The sequence below is a fragment of the Amblyraja radiata genome, chromosome 10 (genome assembly GCF_010909765.2).
Source record: "Amblyraja radiata isolate CabotCenter1 chromosome 10, sAmbRad1.1.pri, whole genome shotgun sequence".
NCBI lineage: Eukaryota > Metazoa > Chordata > Chondrichthyes > Rajiformes > Rajidae > Amblyraja > Amblyraja radiata.
Genome location: NC_045965.1, coordinates 66,607,870 through 66,629,422, shown reverse-complemented (window position 1 = coordinate 66,629,422; position 21,553 = coordinate 66,607,870). Strand labels below are relative to the sequence as shown.

Genomic DNA, 21,553 nt, shown 5'->3' with positions numbered 1-21,553 from the left:
TGGGCCAGACACAGGCAAATAGGAAAAGCTTAGATGGGGTATTTTGGATGAGTTCATAAGTTCTAGGGCAGAATTAGGCCATTCGACCCATCAAGACCACTCCGCCATTCAATGATGGCAGATCTATCATTCCCTCTCAACCCCATTCTCCTGCCTTCTCTCCATAACCCCTGACACCCGTACTAATCAATAATCTGTCAATCTCCTCCTTAAACATATTCATTGACCTGGCCTCCACGGCCATGTGTGGCAAAGAAATCCACAGATTCACCAAAACTTCCCATTTGCCTGTTTCTGGCCCATATCCCTCTCCCTCTTGATTAAAACGAGTGTCATGGATAATGGGGAGATAGAAGGAGAATGGGGATAGAAGGGAGAGATAGATCAGCCATGGTTGAGTGGCGGAGTAGACTTGATGGGCTGAATGGCCTAATTCTGTTCCTATCACTTATGAACTTCTGAATGTCTAAAATACACAAGGTGTGTGTCCATGATCTGTGACTCTAATTAATACAGAAGGTCAAGACTAAATGTTGCCCAGGAGATACATATAGGAGGGTTATAGACAAAGTTACATTTGACAACGTGAAGCTCACGTCAGCATTTCACAATTGCAACATCGTCAAGATATGAATAGACCGAGGAGACGTCATCTTGTGTTGCCGCTCGGTACATAAGTAGCCGTGCTGTGTCCGTTGTGTGTTGTATCCAGCAAGGCTCGAAGGAGAAGATGTGCAGGAGTGTGGCAGGACTATTGTCTCTTGCTGTGCTTGCACTATGGGTCACAAGCAGTTCTTGTATCGGCGATTGTTCCTGCTCGGAACCTACCCATTGCCAGCCTCTGTCCGCAACAAAACGCTACCCGGTGCAGGTGAGTCCAAACGTATCGAATAGTGAAAGGCCTGGATAGAGTGGGTGTGGGAGGATGTTTCCACTGGTGGGAGAGTCCAGGGCCAGAGGGCACTGCCTTAGAATAAAAGGATGTACTTTTAAAAAGGAGATGAGGAGGAATTGTTTTAGTCAGAGGGTGGTGAATCTGTGGAATTCATTGCCACAGATAGCTGTGGAGGCCAAATCAATGGATATTTTTAATGCAGAGATTGACAGATTATTGATTAGTACGGGTGTCAGGGGCTATGGGGAGAAGGCAGGATAATGTGGTTGAGAGGGAGTGATAGATCAGCCATGATTGGATGGCAGAGCAGACTTGATACTGCGTGGAATCTCCAACAATTTGTCCTTGAGCAAAAGCACAAAGTGCTGGAGGAACTCAGTGGGCCAGGCAGCATCTGTGGAGGCAAATGTACAGGTCATGTTTTGAGGTGGAACTGTGGCGCAGCGGTAGAGTTGCTGCCTTACAGCGCCAGAGACCTGGGTTCAATCCTGACCACGGGTGCTGTCTGTACGGAGTTTCTCTAAAATAAAATAAATAAACTTTGTATTGGTTGATTATTGTGGAGATGAGTCATTAAAATGTATTAATATCTATTAATATCAATGCCAGATCACTGAGCAGTATAGAAACATAGCAAATAAGTGTAGGAGTAGGCCATTCCATGCTTGAAGCCAGCCATGGCTGATCACCCAAAATCAATACTGCGTTCCTGCTTTATCCCCATATCCCTTGATTTTGTAAGCCTGAAGATCTAAATCTAATTCTCTCTTGAAGACATCCAGTGAATTGCCCTCCACTGCCTTCAGTTGCAGAGAATTGCACAGATTCACAACTCTCTGGGTTAAAACATTTTTCCTCATCTCTGTCGTAAATGGGCTACCCCTTATTTTTAAACTGCGACCCCTGGTTCTGAACTCACCCAAAATTGCAGGGCTTGAAAATAATGGTTGCCCGGTTGCCAATGGTCACCTAAAGTCCCGCCGGGCAACCTAAAAGCCATGCCATTTTGTCCGCCATGGCAAGCACCTGGAACACCTACTGTTCAACTCTGAGCAGGCCTCCCTCTCTATCTCTCTCTCTGTCACTCTCCGTCTCCGCTCTCCGGCCGCTCCTCATCCACCGACACGGCCGGCCGCCTTGCACATGTGCACTGCCACGGCCAGCACATCCTCGGCTGCCCTGCACATGCTCACTGCCACAGCCTGCACATCCTCCCCCTGCACATGCGCTCAACCACGGCCAGCACATCATCGGCCGCCCTGCCACGGCAACTGGTCGGCTCCGGGCACTTTCTCTCTCCCTTTGCATTGTGGGATATCAGGCCGTCATTGCTGTCTGCTCACTACCTCGCCGCGACCGCTGAAACCCAACGTAGATTCACTCCCTGGAGCTGGAGTAACTCCCTGGAGTAACTCTTGCTTCTTGGTTTCCTGGTCCTCCAAAAATATTCCAAATGGAATTTAAACTGGAGGTCGTGGAGGGTTGACTTCAGCAAAAAATGGTTCTTGCAGAAAAAGAGCTACCTTAAATTTAGTTGCGTCTGGTTGGATAACTATGGCAGGGTGAAGACTATTCCATGCTTTAATTGTGTGGGGGAACACCATGGAGCAGCAAGCATCTCTGGATAGAAGAAATAGGGTGACGTTTCGGGTAGACACCCTTCTTTAGACTCCCTCTAGTTTTAGTGTTTTTAGTTTAATTTAAAGATACAGCGCGGAAACAAGCCCTTCAGCCCACCGAGTCCACGCCGACCACCGATCACTCGTACACTAGTTCTATCCCACACATTAGCGACGTAAGTCAAGAGTCAAGATTATTTTATTCGCTCACGTCCCAATTAGAATAATGAAATCTTTACTTACAGCAGCACAACAGAATATGTAAACATAGTACTCTGTAAACAATGTTATAAACGAGAAAACTAAACAGTGTATATTTATATCTATATCCTTTTAAAACTCTGTGTGTGTGTGTGTGTTTGTTTGTGGGTGTATGTCAGATTAGATTTTTCCCCTTTGATTCCTTGGTCCGCCAAAACCACAAGCAAAAACTCTGAGATTTTTTCCATTTCGCTAGCGATTTCACTTTTACATTTGCATATCCACTCCTCATTACATTTAGACATTTTTCTGTACAAATTTTTAATAAATCCTTCCCCCCAACCACTCACTCGTTTTTTCGCCTCCTGCTGGCCAGCTACCATAACGGCTGCTGCCGCCTGGCTCTCCTCCAAAAACGCCGACATTTTTCCCAACGGCTGCTGCCGCCCAGCTCTCCTCCACTACCCTCCCCCCCCACCCCCCCGGCCCGGCTCTGTCACGCTGGCTCAAGCCAAAGATCGGCTGTTCCCCCGCTGCTTTTCGCCGTCCCCTATCCGGGGGATAAAGCAGCGGGGGAACAGCCGATCTTTGGCTTGAGCCAGCGTGACAGAGCCGGCTCGTCAACGGCCTGTCGGCCCGCAGGCGCATTGAGGGCGTACGCAGCGTCTCAACATCGTACGCAGCGTCTCAACGGCGTACGCAGCATCTTGACGGCATACGCAGCATCTTGACGGCGTACGCCTGGCCCGCAGGCTCACTCGGTATCACGCCCGCCCGCCCACTCCACCCTCCCTCCCCGTACTCGGGGTCTGAAGCACGTTTGGGGAACAGACCCAACGGGTCTGCACTTGGTCTAGTATGAATATATAACTATATAAATATATATATATATATATATATATATATATATATGTGTGTGTATAATATATTGACCCACACACACACACACACAATTTCCCTCCTGGGATTACTGAAGTTCTATCGTATAGTATCGTCTGTGTAGGAAGGAACTGCAGATACTGGTTTAAACCGAAGATAGACGCAAAAAGCTGGAGTAATTCAACAGGTCAGACAGAATCTCTGGACAAAAGGAAAATATTAGGTTTTGAGTTGAAAAAGGTTCCTGCACACCTTTGGAATGTGGAAGGAAACAAGAGCACCCGGAAAAACTCTACGATCAAAGGGAAAAGAAGCAAACTCCATACAGACAGCACCTATATTCAGGATCAATTCCGTGTCTCTAGCACTTTTAAGTAAGAAAGTAAGTTTATTGGCGAAGTATTCACATACAAGGAATTTGCCTTGGTGCTCCGCCCACAAGTAACAACATGACATACAGTGACAGTTACGAATGACTCAGAAAACACTAAACATTAATAATAATAAAACATTAATGATAAAACACCATTGATCAAGCATGTGAACCAACAAAATACCAGATCAAAGGGAGGCTACAGATTTTTGGCTGTTGAGTAGAGCAACTACTCATGGATAAAAACTGTTTTTATGTCTGGCTGTGGCAGCTTTGACAATCCGGAGTCGCCTTCCAGAGGGAAGTGATTCAAAGAGTTTGTGGCCAGGGTGAGAGGGGTCAGAGATGATATTGTCCGCTCGCTTCCTGGCCCTTGCAGTGTACAGTTCATCAATAGAGGGAAGGTTGCAGCCAATAAACTTCTCTGCTGATCGGACGATTCGCTGCAGCCTCCAGGTGTCATGCTTGGTGGCTGAGCCAAACCAGACCATGTGAGTGTGTGGCGCAACTCACATCGCAGCGGCCTCTGCAGTCCGTCTGTCTTTTTTTTATTTTTTGTCTTGTTTAATGTTGTTTATAGTGTTTAACTGTGTATGTGTGTGGGGGGGGGGAGGGGGGGGGCGGGGGTTAGGGAAACTTTTAAAATCTTTTCCCTGTACGGAGGACCCGACCATTTCTCCGTCGGGTCTCCGTTGTCGTTGGGGCATAGCACCGTGGAGCGGCCTTCAACTGGAACGACCTGGGGCTCCAGTCGCGGAGCCTGCGGACTACTTACCATCGCGGAGCTGGCCGAGTTCGGAGCGGGAGGAGCTGTGGTGGCGTGCTGCTGCCGCCCGACCCCGGAGATTCGGAGGCTCCAGCCGCAGTTCCAGTGGACGGTAACACCGGGAGCCCGTGGGTCCCTGGTGGGAGATCGCTTATCGGGGCTTCCGCAACGGCCGAGTTGCGGGGTTGAGGATGACCTGGAGCGGGGCCTTACATCGCCCGGCGTGGCTTTAAATGGCCGCAGGACTTGCTAGCGCCTGCCGGGGGCTCCAACATCAAGACCCGGAGCGCGGCCTTGCATCGCCTGGTGCGGCCTTCAGGACCGCGGGACTTACTTACCATCGCCCGCCGGGGGCTTTAACTCTGACATCGGGAGGAGAATGGGGAGTGCAGGGGAGAGACTTTGCCTTCCATCACAGCGAGGAGGAGATGCGCTGTGATGGATGTTTGTGTAAATTGTGTTGTGTTTTGGTTCTTCTACTTGTTTGTATGACTGCAGAAACCAAATTTCGTTTGAACCTCAATGAGGTTCAAATGACAACAAATAAATTGTATAATTGTATCATTGTTGTATGGAGAAGGTGAGAACAGACTCTACGATGGCCGTGGAGAATTGGACCATCATTGCCTGTGGCAGATTGTGCTTCCTCAGCTGCCGTAGGAAGTACATCCTCTATTGTGCCTTTTTGACTGTGGAGTCAATGGTAGCCCCCCACTTAGGGTCCTTGGTGATGATGGTTCCTAGGAACTTAAAAGACTCCACAGATGTGACTGTGGTGTTGTTGATGGTGAGTGGGGTGAGGGGAAGGGGAGCTCTCCTAAAGTCTTCAATCAATTCCACTGTCTTAAGAGCAACGGCACCAGGACGCCAGCTGTGACACTTCCTGTCTGTAGGCAGATTCCTCCCGATCCTGGATCAGTCCAATCAGGGTTGTGTCATCCGCAAACTTGAGAAGCTTGACAGAGGTGTCTGTGGAGGTGCAGTCGTTGGTGTAGAGGAGAGGTGAGAGTATGCAGCCTTGCGGTGCTCCTATGCTGAGCGTTTGCGGGTCCGAGATGTGCTTTCCCAGCCTCACATGCTGCTTCCTGTCTGTCAGGAAGCTGGTGATGCACCGACAGAGTGGTTCAGGCACAGTCAACTCGGAAAGTTAGGAGTGTAGTAGCTCTGGCACAATGGTGTTGAATGCAGAGCTAAAATCAACAAACAAAATCCTCGCAAAGGTCCCCTGGTGGTCTAGGTGCCGTAGGATGAAGTGCAGGCCCAGGTTGACTGCACCATCCACAGATCTATTGGCCCGATATGCAAACTGCAGAGCGTCCAGCAGGGAGTTTGTGATATTTTTCAGCTTGGCCAGCACAAGCCTTTCGAGTGTCTTCATGACTACAGAGGTCAGTGCAACATGCCTGTAGTCATTAAGACAAGTAATCCTTGGCTTTTTGGGTACAGGGACAATAGTGGAGACTTTGAAGCAGGCAGGGACAGTACATGTTTGCAGGGACTGGTTAAAATTGTCTGTATAGACCGGTGCCAGCTGTTTGGCACAGAGCTTAAGAGTAGAGGGGGAAACATTGTCAGGTCCAGGAGGTTTCCGGCTTTTTTGTCCTCTGAAAAGCCTCTCCGTCTCCTTTATTTTTATTGTTGATATTGGATAAGTGATGTTGTGCAGCACCAAGGGTGTGGGTGATTGGGTGCGAAGTGGTGATTGGAGGGGGGTGGGTGTAGAAGAGCCCAGTCTTTGCAGACTGAGTTCAGGCTGTGAGTGGGTGTGAAGTGTTGGCTGGGGTGAGAAATGTCCAGTCTTTTCATGCTGCAGTCTTGCCTTAAGTAGGTGTGAAGTGGTGAATGGGAAGGAGAGGATGCAGGGTCCATTCTTTGTAGACTGGGGTCTGGCTGTGTTGGTTGGGGAGGGGGGGAGGGGGTACCAGAGTTATGTTTCTGATTTTCAAACCTGCAGTAAAACTCATTCAGGTTGTTGGTCAGCTGACGATTGTCCAAAGAGCGGGGGAATTTCCTCTTGTAGTTGGTAATTTCTGGCAAGCCCTTCCAAACTGAAGAAGAGTCACTAGCTGAGAACTTTCTGCTCAACTTCTCAGAGTACCTTTCCTTGGCAGCTCTGATTCCTCTTCTCACCTTGTACTTGGCCTGCCCGTAGAGGTCTGCATCCCCGCTCCTGTAGGCCTCCTCTTTAGACCGTCGGAGCTGTCTGAGTTCTGCAGTAAACCAGGGCTTGTTGTTGTTGAACCATGTCCGGGTCTTAGTTGGAATGCAACTGTCCTTGCAAAAGCTAACATATGATGTTACAGTGTCCGTATACTTATCGAGGCTTGTGGTTGCTTCCCTGAACATATTCCAATCCGTGCAGTCAAAGCAGGATTGTAGGTTCTCAATGCCCTCGCTTGTCCACCTTTTCTTTGTTCTGACCACAGGCTTAGCAGCTTTTACTTTCTGCCTGTAGGTCAGAATAAGGTGAACTAGACAATGATCAGAGAGACCCAGACCCGCCCGGGAAACAGAGCGATATGCGTTCTTGATTGCTGTATAACAGTGATTGAGTGTTCTCTCCCCTCTGGTGGGGAAGGTAACATGAAGTCTGGATTTTGGAAGGTCACGGCTGAGGTTAGCTTTGTTAAAGTCCCCCAAAACAATGACCATGGAGTCCGGGAAGTCACTCTCTGCCCTCCATACCTGGTCAGCGAGTTGCATTTGTGCCTCACGTACGCAGGCTTGGGGGGGAATGTAAACTCCAGCGAAAATAAAGGAGTTAAATTCCCTCAGAGAGTAGGAGGGTTTGCAGTTTATAAAGAAGGATTCGAGGTTGGGAGAGCAGAAATTTGGCAGTACCGTGATGACGCTGCTCCAGTCCTGGTTGGTATAGAAGCATATTTCACCGCCTCTTGATTTTCCCGCTGCCTCCACTTCGCGATCCGCTCTGTGAAGTTGGAAGCCAGCCACTTGCAGCGCGCTGTCCGGGGTCGGCTCACACAGCCAGGTCTCGGTGAAACACAGGGCAGCGGCTCGAGAGAAGTCCTTGTTTGTCCGATGCAGGAGTTGCAGTTCGTCCACTTTGTTCTTGAGTTTGCCAGGAATATGCTCGGGAGTGGTGTGCATGAACTTCGTCGCCGGAGTTGGGTGAGTGCTCCAGGGCGCTTCCCACGGGTCCTCCTCCGTCTCCAGGCCTTGAACGCTGCCACAGCCCCGCCGACGAGTATGTCCAAATAATCCAGTGAGTGAGAGAAATCCGGAACGATGTTTGGAGGTACCGTATGTCCGATGTTTATGAGTACCTCTCTCATGAAAGTAATCTTTGTAGGGTTTTCACAGATGACACAAACGAGCAAACACATACAAAACAGTAAGGAGCAGTACACCGTGTCCGCCATCGTCGGTGCCAGCAGCAGCAGCTACACTGCAAACAGCTACTTTTGCTTAGGCAGCAACTTTATGGCCAATGTACTGCCCCATAGTCTTGAACTGAATTAAAACATAGAGTAGCTGTAACAGGGGACACAACGTGACTTAGAGACTTAAGACTGAAAATGGATAGTTTATTTTTTTTAGTAACCAAAGTTATCAATGTATAACTCTTTGTGTGTTGTAAAACAAAATATAGTGGCACAGATGGTAGACTTGCTGCCTCACATGCCAGAGATCTATGTTCGATCCTGTCCTCAGGCACTGTCTGTGTTGAATTTGCACATTCTTGTCTCTGTAAAATTGCCCCTAATGTGTTGGGAGTGGGTGAGGAAAGTGGAATAACAGAACTTGTGTGAATGGGTGGTAGACAAAAAAGCTGGAGAAAATCAGCTGGTTAGGCAGCATCTATGGAGCGAAGGAGTAGGCGACATTTTGGGTCGAGACCCTTCTTCAGACTGATGGCGGGGGGGGGGGGGGGGGGGGGGAAGAAAAGAAGAGGAGGAACAGTAGGCTGTGGGAGAGCTGGGAATGGGAGGGGAAGGAGGGAGAAAGCAAGGACTACCTGAAATTGGAGAAGCCAATGTTCATACCGCTGGGGTGTAAACTACCCAAACGAAATATGAGGTGCTGTTCCTCCAATTTGTGGTGGGCCTCACTCTGGCCATGGAGGAGGCCCAGGACAGAAAGGTCGGATTCAGAATGGGAGGGGAAGTTGAAGTGCTGAGCCACCGGGAGATCAGGTTTGCCTATTGCGAACTGAGTGGAAGTGTTGTGCGAAGCGATCGCCAAGCCTGCGCTTGGTCTCACCGAGGTTGATCATACGCTAAATATTCCAACCACATTTTTGTTTGGAAGTGGAAAGAAATAATAGAAATTGCATTCATTGCAACGTGTAAAAAGAGTTGATATACTGTATTATAATTTTGCTGCATGTCATTGTGGTATATATCATGTCTTGATTGGTGAATATGTTTAGTTTGTGACTTTATTTGAAGGAGAAATAATATGTGAGTGCTTCATTGAGCATAATTCCAACTAGTAACTATGCACTTCATAGAAACATAGAAAAATAGGTGCAGGAGTAGGCCATTCGGCCCTTCGAGCCTGCACCGCCATTCAATATGATCATGGCTGATCATCCAACTCAGTATCCTGTACCTGCCTTCCATACCCCCTGATCCCTTTAGCCACAAGGGCCACATCTAACTCCCTGTTAAATATAGCCAATGAACTGGCCTCAACCGAGCACATCCGAGCACATTATCGCACGCGTCATGCAAGCCATCTGAACCAACTAAACTGTCATTTGGCAACCTAAAAAGCTGCCTCGGTTGCCCGGCTGGAAACAGAGAAAAAAGTTAAGTGAGAGCCCTATATCAGGAAATGTTTTCCTGCATCTAACCTTCCAATCCCTTGAGAATTTTATATGTTTCTATAAGATTGCCTCTCATCCTTCTAAATTCCAGTGAACACAAACCCAGACGATCCATTCTTTCATCATATGTCAGTCCTGCTATCCCCGGTATTAACTTGGTGAACCTACGCTGCACTGCCTCAATGGCAAGAATGTCCTTCCTCAAATTAGGAGACCAAAACTGCACACAATACTCCGGGTGTGGTCTCACCAGGGCCCTGTACAACTGCAGTAGGATCTCTTTGCTCCTAAACTCAAATTCTCTTGCAATGAAGGCCAGCATGCCATGAGCTTTCTTCACTGCCTGCTGTACCTGCATGTTTACTTTCAGTGACTGACGTAAAAGCACACCCAGGTCTCGTTGTACATCCCCTTTTCTGAATCTGACACCATTCAGATCACAATCTGCTTTGTTCTTGCCACCAAAGTGGATAAACTCACATTTATCCACTTTTTACTGCATCTGCCATCCATCTGCCCACTCACCCAACCTATCCAATCATAATTTAGTAATATGGCAACAAGAGTAGAAACAAGCTTTTAAAAGATGCACTTGAATATATAAAGTAGATTCATTGAGTAGGCGGCGCGGCTCTCGTCAGCAGCGGCCTCTGCAGTCCGTCTGCGTTTTTATTATTTTATGTCTATGTTTTTATGTAGTTTTTGTTATTTTTGTTGGGGTATGTGTGTGGGGGGGTTGGGGGTAACTTTTAAATCTCTCCCTGCATGGGAGACCCGACCTTTTCTTTGTCGGGTCTCCGTTGTCGTTGGGGCTGCAACGAGGAGCGGCCTCCAACAGGAAAACCGGGAGCTGTGGTGCCGACTACTCACCTCACCGTCGCGGAGCTGGCCGAGTCCAGAGCGGGTGGAGCTGTGGTGGACGCTGCTGCGGCCCGACCCCCGGAGATCCGGTGGCTGCAACTGCGGGTTTGGCGGACGGCACCGGGAGCCCGCGGGTCCCTGGAGGGAGACCGCTTTTCGGGGCTTCCGCAGCGGCGACTTCTCCCGCCCGAGTTGCGGGGTTGAAGAGCACCTGGAGCGGGGCCTTACAGCACCGCCCCGCGCGGCTTGGAATGGCTGCGGGCTGCGAGCGCCCGCCGGGGGCTCTAACACCAAGACCCGGTGCGCGACCTTGCATCACCCGACGTGGCTTAAACGGCCACGGGACAATTCGCCATCGCCCGCCAGGGGCTTTGACTTTGACTTTGACTCTGACATCGTGGGGGAGAGTGCAGTGGAGAGAGAAGATTTTTTGGCCTTCCATCACAGCAATGTGATGGATGTTTATGTAAATTATGTTGTGTCTTGGGTCTATTTGTTTGTAATGTATGGCTGCAGAAACGGCATTTCGTTTGGACCTCAAGGGGTCCAAATGACAATAAATTGAATTGAATTGAATTGAATTGAGTCATACAAGATAGATACTGGCCCTACGGCCCAACTTGCCAATGCTGACCAAAATGCCCCATCTACACTAGTCCCACCTGCCTGCATTTGGCCCATTTCTCTCTAAACCGATCCTATCCATGTAACTGTCTAAATGCTGTTGCAATAGTTAAACGTTGCGATAGTTCCTGCCTCAACTACCTCCTCTGGCAGCCCATTCCTTGCAACCACAAACCTTTGTGTGAAAAAGTTACCCCTCACATTCCTATTAAATCTTTTCTCCCTCACCATAAATTGACAGTCTTTCACCCAGCGATGGGGAATCAAGAACTAGGGGACATAGCCCTGAGAAGCTCATTTCTCACACAAACGGTGGTGGGTTTATGGAAGGGTTGGCGCCTGGTCTCACCCAGGTGGGTGTATGGAACGAGCTGCCAGGAGAGGTAGTTGAGGCAGGTGCTATACCAACATTTATAAGACACTTGGACAGGTACATGGATAGGATAGGTTTTGAGAAATATTGGTGAATGTGGGCAGGTGGGTCTAGTGTAGATGGGGCATCTTGGTCAGCATGGGCAGGTTGGGCCGAAGGGCCTGTTTCCGTGCTGTGTGTCTCTACTACTCTGAGCCCAAATGGCAGCACAGTTTGGTTACACAGAATAACTTGTTACTATGCTAACAAGTGGGTAGAACAGTAATCACACAGCTGCCTTCAAACTAAGCTGCAGGTTTGATCTGTTCACCTGCACCTCTTGGTCTTGGAGCGTAAGTGAACATGCTGCCGAGAAAAATAATTTAAAGAGAATTTGCTTCCCTTTCATTTTTTTCCAAATGACTGTTTCACTTCTCTCCCAGCTCTTTGCATTTCACGGTGGAGGAAAAGATTGGAAGCATTACGACTGGTCAAAGATCACGACTATTGTCACCAGTGGAGTATATGACCAGGAGCTTATGTGCCATGCTCACGCACACAACGCTCGAGTTGTCACGGAAGGTAACTGATGTTCCTTTTCTAATTCAATCCTGATTATCGCAAGTCACACAAAGATGTACAGTGTAGCAGGCAGAGTGCAGCACAGAATCTGACCAGACAAATACTAGGAAGGGGTTGGAAGGAATTGCTGATGTTAGTTTACACCAAAGATAGACACAAAATGCTGGAGTAATCAGCGGGTCAGGCAGCATCTCTGGAGAGAAGGAATAGTTGAAGGAATAGGGACTAGGAACGCTTTGCTCTGCTCCCACCTCCCTTTTCCAGATTTCTCAGCCCCTCCCACTACAATCAGACTGAAGAACGGACCCGACCCGAAACGACGTCTGTCCATTTTCTCCACAGATGCTGCCTGACCCGTTGTATTTCTCCAGCCATTTACCAGAACCTGGCGACTCACTGCGTTCTGTTCCAGAAGAGGATCTATTGTACTCTTGTACTGTCTGATTTGACCGGTTTGCATGCAGAACAAGCTCCTCACTATCGGAGTACCTTTTTCTGGCGAAAAATTAAAACTGGGAATGCGACTCTACCGTGGAACCGTTTAGAACTCAACAGAGGAGGACAAAGGGGTTAATTAAGAGGGGGAGGGGGAGAGCATGAAAGAAAGCTTGTGGGGGAAACAAAAACTGACTAAAAGCTTCTTTAGGTATGTAAAAAGGAAATGTTTGGTGAAAAATGAAGGTTCCTTACAGTCAGAGACAGGTGAATTTATAATGGGAAAGTAGGAAATGGCAGAACAGTTAAACGAATACTTTGGTTCTATCTTCACTAAGGAAGACACAAACAATCTCCCGGAAATACTAGGGGACCGAGGATCTAGTGGGAGGGAGGAACTGAAGGGAATCAACATTTTTCAGAATATAGTGTTAGGTAAACTGTTGGGGCTGAAGGCAGATAAATCCCCAGGGCCTGATGGTCTGCAACCCAAAGTACTCAAGGAGGTGGCTCTAGAAATCGTGGATGCATTGGTGATCATTTTCCAATGTTCTCTCGATTTAATCAGTTCCTGGGGATGGGAGGGCAGCCAATGTAGCTCCACTTTTCAAGAAAGGAGGGAGAGAGAAAACAGGCAATTATAGACCAGTTAGCCTTACATCAGTTGTGGGGAAGATGCTGGATCGAAATGAAAGATGTTATAGCAGCGTATTTGGAATGTAGTGACAGGATCGGTCAAAGTCAGAATAGATTTATGTAGGGGAAGTCATGCTTGATTAATCTTTTGGGATTTTTTAAGGATGTAACAAGTACAATGGATAAAGGAGAGCCTGTGGATCTGAACTTTCAAAAAAGCTTTTGACAAGGTCCCACACAAGAGATTATTGTTCAAAATTAGACCACGTGGTATTGGGGGTAGGGTATTGACATGGATAGAGAACTGGTTGGCAGACAGGAAGCAAAGAGTAGGAAATAACAGGTCCTTTTCAGAATGGCAGGCAGTGACTAGTAGGGTGCCGCAAGGCTCGGTGCTGGGACCCCAGTTGTTTACAAGATATATTAACGATTTAGACGAGGGAATTAAATGTACCATCTCTAAGTTTGCGGATGACACAAAGCTGGGTGTCAGTGTGAGCTATGAGGAGGATGCTATGATGCTGCAGGGTGACTTGGATAGGTTGGGCGAGTGGGCAGAAGCATGGCAGGTGCAGTATAATGTGGATAAATGTGAGGTTATACACTTTGGTGGCAAGAACAGGAAGGCAGATTATTATCTGAATGGTGTCAGGTTAGGAAAAGGGGAAGTACAACGAGACCTGGGTGTCCTTGCACATCAGTCACTGAAAGTTAGCATGCAGGTATAGCAGGCAATGAAGAAAGCTAAGTGCGAGAGGATTTCAGTTTTGGAGCAAGGTCCTACAGCAGTTGTACAGGGCCCTGGTGAGACCACACCTGGAGTATTGTGTGCAGTTTGTGTCTCCTAATTTGATGAAGGACATTCTTGCCATTGAGGGAATGCAGCATAGGTTCGCAAGGTTAATTCCCGGGATGGCGGGACTGACATATGTTGAAAGAATGGGTCAACTGGGTTTGTATTCACTGGAATCTAGAAGGACGAGAGGGGATCTTATAGAAACATATACAATTCTTAGAGCATTGGACAGGATAGGTTGGACAGGGTAGATGCAGGGAAAATGTTCCCGGTGTTGGGGGAGTCCAGAACCTTCTTCGGCCGCCCTCGGTCATGGCTGACCATTGGTGTCTCCAGGGTTGGAGGACGCCTGTGCCCGACTTTATTGAACGTGGGGAGACTGGTGCACGGACAGCCACCACACGGTCCTTGACAGATCTGGGTCTGGATCCAGTGGCATGGAGTCCAAGACGACCGGAGACCCTTTTCTGCTGCAGCCTTCATCTGCCTTCCCAGCCGTTGTGATGCTCCACTAAGGTCAGCCATCGTCCCACGCCTGTTCCACCATTGAGGTCTTGGTTGGATAGCTCTTTTTCAGAGTCCTCCCCCTCAACTTTACCGCCATGGGTGGCCCTACCTGGAGCATAGCTCCAGACGGCATCGCTCTCATTATCTCAGGACTACATAAGCTTCGACAACACGACAAATTGAGAATCCAGAACCAGGGGTCACAGTTTAAAAATAAGGGGTAGGCCATTTAGGACTGAGATGAGGAAAAACATTTTCACCCAGAGAGTTGTGAATCTTTTGAATTCCCTGCCACAGAAGGCAGTGGCGGCCAATTCACCGAATGTTTTCAAAAGAGTTAGATTTAGCTCTTAGGGCTTAGGGGATCAAGGGATATGGGAAAAGGGATATGGTACTGTTTTGGATGATCAGCCATGATCATATTGAATGGCGATGCTGGCTCGAAGGGCCGAATGGCCTACTCCTGCACCTATTTTCTATTGTTCTATGTTTCTATCTTCCTAAAGGAACATTCTTTAATTCTGAGGCTATAATCTCTAGTCCTAGATTCTCCCACTAGTGGAAAAACATCCTCTCCACATACACTCTATCCAAACCTTTCACTAATCGGTAAGTTTCAATAAGGTCCCACCTCATCCTTCTAAACTCTAGTGAGTACAGGCCCATTGCCATCAAACGCTCATCATATGTTAACCCATTTATTCCTGGGATCATTCTTGTGAACCTCCTCTGGACCCTCTCCAGAGCCAGCTCATCCTTCCTCAGATGCGGGGCCCAAAATTGCTCACAATGCTCCAGATGCGGCCTGACCAACTCCTATTGAGCCTCAGCATTATATTGTGAATCCTGTACATCTTAATCTTCTGGATCAGCCTACCATGAGGGAGGGACCTTATCAAAAACCTTACTAAGATCCATGCATACAACACCCACTGCCCTACCTTCATCAATCTCCTTCATCACCTCCTCAAAAAACTCAATCAAGTTAGCGAGACATGACCTGCCACGTACAAAGCTGTGCTGGCTATCCCTAATTAGCCCAAAGGTAGACACAATTGCTGGAGTAACTCAGAGGGGCAGGCAGCATCTCTGGAGAGAAGGAATGGGTGACGTTTCGGGTTGAGACCCTTCTTCAGGCCTTATTAGACCGTTCTCTCCCAATGGGAGTAAATCCCATCACAGTGGGAGATATAATTTATGGTACTTGAAAAGTAAGGTTTTTGTGAATAATCCTGGACACAATGTTTCTATTTCTTTGATTTTTACCAGAGGAAATAGGGCTAGGTGAATTGTTTGACATTCGTGTCCAAACATCTTGGATAGACACCAAATTGCACACGATTCGAGAAAGACATTTGGACGGAGTTCATTTGAAATTTAAATCTGTCCGTGACGCTGCATTTACTGCCAAATTGCCCAGCCTGCTTGACGAGATCAAAACGAGGTTCACGCAAAGAATACCAGGATGTCAGGTAAAAGTCTTTACAAAAAAGTTCTATTCTGTTATCCTGTGAGTAAATCCCCAGGACCTGATGGGATCATTCAACTTTAAACTTTGGAGATACAGCTGTGGAAACAGGCCCTGCAATACTTACCTACACACTAGGGACATTCACAATTTTGTAAATTCACAATTACAGGGTAATGTACCTACAAACCTGTACGTCTTTGGATTGTGGGAGGAAACCGGAGCGCCCGGAGAAAACCCACGCAGGTCACAGGGATAACGTAGAAACTCTGTACAGACAGCATCTGTAGTCAGGATCAAACCCGGGTCTCTGGCGCTGCGCCTCTGTGCCGCTCAAAATCTATCGCAGATTATTGAGAAAGGCAAGGGAGGAGATGGCAGTGGTCTTGACAAAGATCATTGCGTCTTCTCTAGGTCCGGTCCAATGTTGTTCCTTCATTTAAGAAGGGAACTGGATAGAATCATGTGGCTGTATGGTGGCTGGGGATGATGGTGGAACAGTAATGGCAGGTATTTCTGGGAATAATCTGGAGGATGCAGGATCATTTCATTCCAAAGAGGAAGAAAGATTGGAGTAAGAGGCGACCGTGGCTGACAAGGGAAGGCAAGGTATTGTATAAAAATAAAAGAGAGGACATATAACATTGCAAAGATGAGCAGGAGGACAGAGAATTGGGAAACTTTTAAAGATCAACAGAAGGTAACTAAAAAGGCAATATGGGCAGAAAAGATGAAGTACGAAGGTAAGCTAACCAAGAATATAAAGGAGGATAGTAAAAGCTTCTTTAGGTATGTAAAGAGGAAACAAAATAGTTAAGCCAACTAATTAGTTAAGTCCCTTGAAGAAAGAAACAGGTGAACTTATTATGGAGAACAAGGAAATGGCAGATGAGTTGAACAGGTACTTTGGTTCTGTCTTCACTACGGAAGACACAAGCAATCTCCCAGGTGCAATATGGGACAGAAGACCTAGGGTGACGGAGGAACTGAATGAAATTCACATTAGTCAGGTAATGGTCTTGGGTAGACTGATAGGACTGAAGTCTGATAAATCCCCAGCGCCTGATGGTCTGCATCCCAGGGTACTTAAGGAAGTGGCTCTAGAAATCATGGACACATTAGTGATCATTTTCCAATGTGCTATAGATTCAGGATCAGTTCCTGTGGATTGAAGGGTAGCTAATGTTATCCCACTTTTTAAGAAAGAAGGGAGAGAGAAAACAGGGAATTATAGGCCAGTTAGCCTGACATTGGTGGTGGGGAAGATGCTGGAGTTGATGATTAAAAATGTAATAGCGGCACATTTGGATAGCAGTAACAGGGTCGGTGTGAGTCAGAATGGATTTACGAAGGGGAGATCATGTTTGACAAATGTTCTAGAATTTTTTGAGGATGTAACAAGTAAAATGGACAAGGGAGAGCCAGTGGTTGTACTGTATCTGGACTTTCAGAATGCCTTTGATAAAGGATTAACGGGTCCCTTTCAGAATGGCAGGCAGTGACAAGTGGAGTGCCGCAAGACCCGGTGCTGGGACCGCAGCTATTTACAATATACATTAATAATTTAAGATTCAAGATTCAAGAGACATGCACAAATTGGTACAGTGAAATTTGAGGTCACCATACAGCCACATGAATTAAAAAAAACACGATAGCATTTTAACATAAACATCCCCTGCACAGCGGAATCAAAGTTTCCTACTGTGAGGGAAGGCCAGTCATCCTCCTCTTTGATGTTCTTTGATGTACAACCTTGGTCGGGGCCTCCCGAGCCCTCCGCAGCCTTCCGCAGTCGCCGCTATGGGTGGCCCGATGCTCAGGCCCTCACGCCGGGATGATAGAACTCCAACATTGGCTTGGACCTCCGAATCGGCCACTTCTTACCGCTCCCGAAGTCCACAGGCCACACTGAGCAGAGACCCACGCTGGCGGCTCTCGGCAAAGGGCACCGCGATGTTGAAGTCAGCGTCGCCCGCGCTGGAAGCTCTTCAAACCACAGCCCCGCGATGTTGTTGCAGCAGGCCCAGCACTCCGGAGCTCCAAACGGCGATCCCACATGAGGCATTGCCCTACTCCGCGATGTATCCAGCTCTGGTCCGGTTCCCGGCAGGAAAGGCCGTGCCAATCCAGGTGGTAGGCCACGTGGAGGGGGGCAAGGACGCGACTCGGAGAATAGTCGCATCCTCGCCAGGAGGCAACTGGGAGACGGTTTCCCCCTTACCCCACCCCCATCCCCCACATAGAAAAACTAAAGAAACCTCCAAAACACACTTTTCAACAAACTAAAAAATATAAAAAAGATGGGAAAAATGGAGACTGTAGCCCGAGGCAGCCTTCATGCGGCTCCCCTAGATGAAGGAAATAAAAGTAACAAATTTGCAGATGACACAAAGCTGGGTGACAGTGTGAACTGTGTAGAGGATGCTGTGAGGATGCAGGGTGACTTGGACAGGTTGGGTGAGTGGGCAGATGCATGGCAAATGCAGTTTAAGGTGAATAAATGTGAGGTTATACACTTTGGTGGCAAGAACTGGAAGGCAGATTTTTATCTGAATGGTGTCAGGTTAGGAAAATGGGAAGTACAACAAGACCTGGGTTGTCATATGATGAACATACTGTGTATGCGTATGGTACACCAGCTGCACAGCGGCTCAGAGGAAAGCGCTCCAGAGGGCCATTGACAACGCCCAGAGGATTGTCGGATGCCCTCTCCTTACCTTGGAGGACTTACACAGTTCCCGCTGCATCAAAAAATCCCAGAGTATTATAAAGGACATTTCCCACCCCGGACACTCCCTGTTTGAACTGTTACCATCAGGCAGACGGTACAGATCTACAAGGACAAGGACAAACAGACTTAAAAACAGTTTTTACCCCACTGCTATAAAGGCACTAAATGTAGCCGCCAAGGAACGCAGGGGCGATACATACATACATGAAATCGACAGAAGGATGTAGGGCTGGGTGTTTATGCGTGCTATTTTTATGATATTTATTTTTGTTGTTTATCTTTTTAAATATTTTACCTTGTATGTATCGTTAGCTTTTAGAAATGTTTGAATGGTGCACTGACTGGCTGACATTTTACAATTTCGTTGTACATGGTTCATGTTACAATGACAATAAAGAAACTATTCTATTCTATTCTATTCTACATCAGTCACTGAAAGTAAGCATGCAGGTACAGCAGGCAGTGAATAAAGCTAATAACGAGAGGTGTTGAGTATAGGAGCAAAGAGGTCCTTCTGCAGTTGCACAGGGCCTTGGTGAAACCACACCTGGAGTATTGTGTGCAGTTTTGGTCTCTTAATTTGAGGAAGGACAATCTTGCTAGTGAGGGAGTGCAGCGTAGGATCACAAGGTTAATTCCCGGGATGACGCGACTGTCATATGATGAAGGAATGGAGCAACTTGGCTGGTATTCACTGAAATTTTGAAGGAAAAGCTGGAATTTTATAGAAACATATAAAATTATTAAAGAAAGGTTTTGGCACGAAACGTTGCCTATTTCCTTCGCTCCATAGATGCTGCTGCACCCGCTGAGTTTCTCCAGCATTTTTGTGTCCCTAAAATTATTAAAGGATTTGGACACGCTAGAGGCAGGAAAAATATTTCTGATGTTGGGGGAGTTCAGAATATGTTCAGTTTAAGAATATGTGGTAGGCTATTTAGAACTAAGAAGAGGAAAAACGATTTCACCCATAGTTGTGAATTTGTGGAATTCTCTGCCTCAGTAGGCAGTGGAGGCCAATTCACTGGATGCATTAAAAATATAGTTAGGTAGAGCTCCCAGCGCTAGCGGAATCAAGGGATATGGGGAAAAGGCAGGAAATGGGTACTGATTGTAGATGATCAGCCATGATCACATTGAATGGCGGTGCTGGCTCGAAGGGCCGAATGGCCTACCCCTGCACTTTGTTCTTCTTCGGCCCCCTTCAGTCATGTCTGACCATGGGTGTCTCCAGGGTGCTTTTCCCTATATGGAGGACGCAAGTGCATGATTTTATTTAACGTGGGGAGACTGGTGCACAGTCAACCACTCCACAACAGATCTGGGTCAGGATCCAGTGGCATGGAGTCCAAGACGACCGGAGACCCTTTTCTGCTGCAGCCTTTATCCACCTTCCCTTGCGTTGTGATGCTCCACCAAGGTCAGCCATCGTCCTTCTCCTGTTCCACCGTTGAGGTCTTGGTTGGATTGCTCTTTGTCAGAGACCACCCCCTCGACCTTACCGCCATGGGTGGCCCAACCAGGAGCATAGGTCCAGATGGTATCGCTCTCAGAATCTCAGGTCCACACACAAGCTTCTCCACCACGACAAGGTGACAATCCACATTATTTTCTCTGGAACGCCAAAGATTGCATGGAGACATGATGGAAGTATATATAATTATATGAGAGGGATTGATATGGTAGACAGTCAGAACCTTATTCCCAGGATGGAAACATCGGATATTAGAAGGCATACGTTTAAGTTGAGAGGGGCAAAGTTTAAAGGAGAAGTGGGTGCCTGGAACACGTTGCCGGCGATGGCGGTTGAGGCAGATACGATGGCATTTAAGAGACTTTTGTCGAGGCATATGGATATGCAGGGAATGGAGGGATATGGATTATGTGCAGGCAGATAACAGTTGGTCTCGGCATCATGTTCAATAAACTGTGACAATAAACTAAACTAAACTAAAATGTTCAGCACAGACATGATGTACTGAAAGAGCCTGTTCCTGTGCTGTACTTGTTCTATGTTAATGATAAAGTAACATTGATGTACTTGTAGCTGATGAAATAGTGATATTTAGAACATTGGGTTGTTTAGGTAAACAACTCCACCCCCCCCCCCCCCTTCTGCCTCCTCTTCCTCCTCCCTGTTCCCCACCTAGATTCACACCATTTTCTCCTCTTCCTTTCCCCCTCCCCACCCCCATTCCCTTCCATCTTCCACCTGTATCCTTCACACTTCACGTCACCTCTATCCTTAACTCACACGTTTTTCTTTTCATCTCTGGCCTTTACCCAATCACCAACCAATCAAACTCCCTCCCCATCGCTCTCAAACTTGCGTGGAAAGGAACTGCAGATGCTGGTTTACACCAAAGATAGGCACAAAATGCTGGAGTAACTCAATGGGTCAGGCAGCATTTGAACTCTGAAGAGGAGTCTGGACCTGAAACGTCACCTATCCACGTTCTCCAGTGATGCTGCCTGACCCACTGAGTTACTCCAGTACATTCTGTTCTTCTTGATGAACCAGCGTCTGCAGTTCCTCCAGATGCAGGACAGATTGTTCCCTGTGATCAGGCAACTGAATCATCCTACCACATCTAGAGAGCAGTCCTGAACTACTATCTACCTCATTGGTGACCCTCGGACTATCTCTATCTATGATTGGAATTTTCTGACTTTATCTTGCACTAAACGTTATTCACGTTATTCCCTTCATCATGTATCTGTACACTGTAAATGGCTCGATTGTAATCATGTATTGTCTTTCCGCTGACTGGTTAGCACGCAACAAAAGCTTTTCACTGTACCTTGGTACACGTGACAATAAACTAAATGAAACTCAAACTCAAACTCGGTACTTGATACTTAGCTGTAACGTATATGGTGCTCCATCCTGCTACAAGGTTCCCTGGAATTCTCATTCGAACCATAGGATTTATTGAGGATAAATTAGACACAACAAAATGACATAGCTCTGAATTTTACTGGTGAGTTAATCCCCAGTTCCAGGAATGGGAAGGTTTCAATTTGAATCTTCATACAATT

General features: G+C 47.3%; 1 protein-coding gene across 1 annotated transcript in view; it reads left to right on the top strand.

The window, feature by feature from the left end:
- The first annotated feature begins 777 nt into the window (after positions 1-777).
- The window catches only part of LOC116977416 (di-N-acetylchitobiase-like), a 37,425-nt gene continuing 16,649 nt past the window's right edge, over positions 778-21,553 (top strand). The window contains exon 1 of the mRNA XM_033027845.1: positions 778-871. Within this exon, the coding sequence (XP_032883736.1) occupies positions 778-871 (94 nt within the window). The remainder of the gene's footprint in view (positions 872-21,553) is intronic.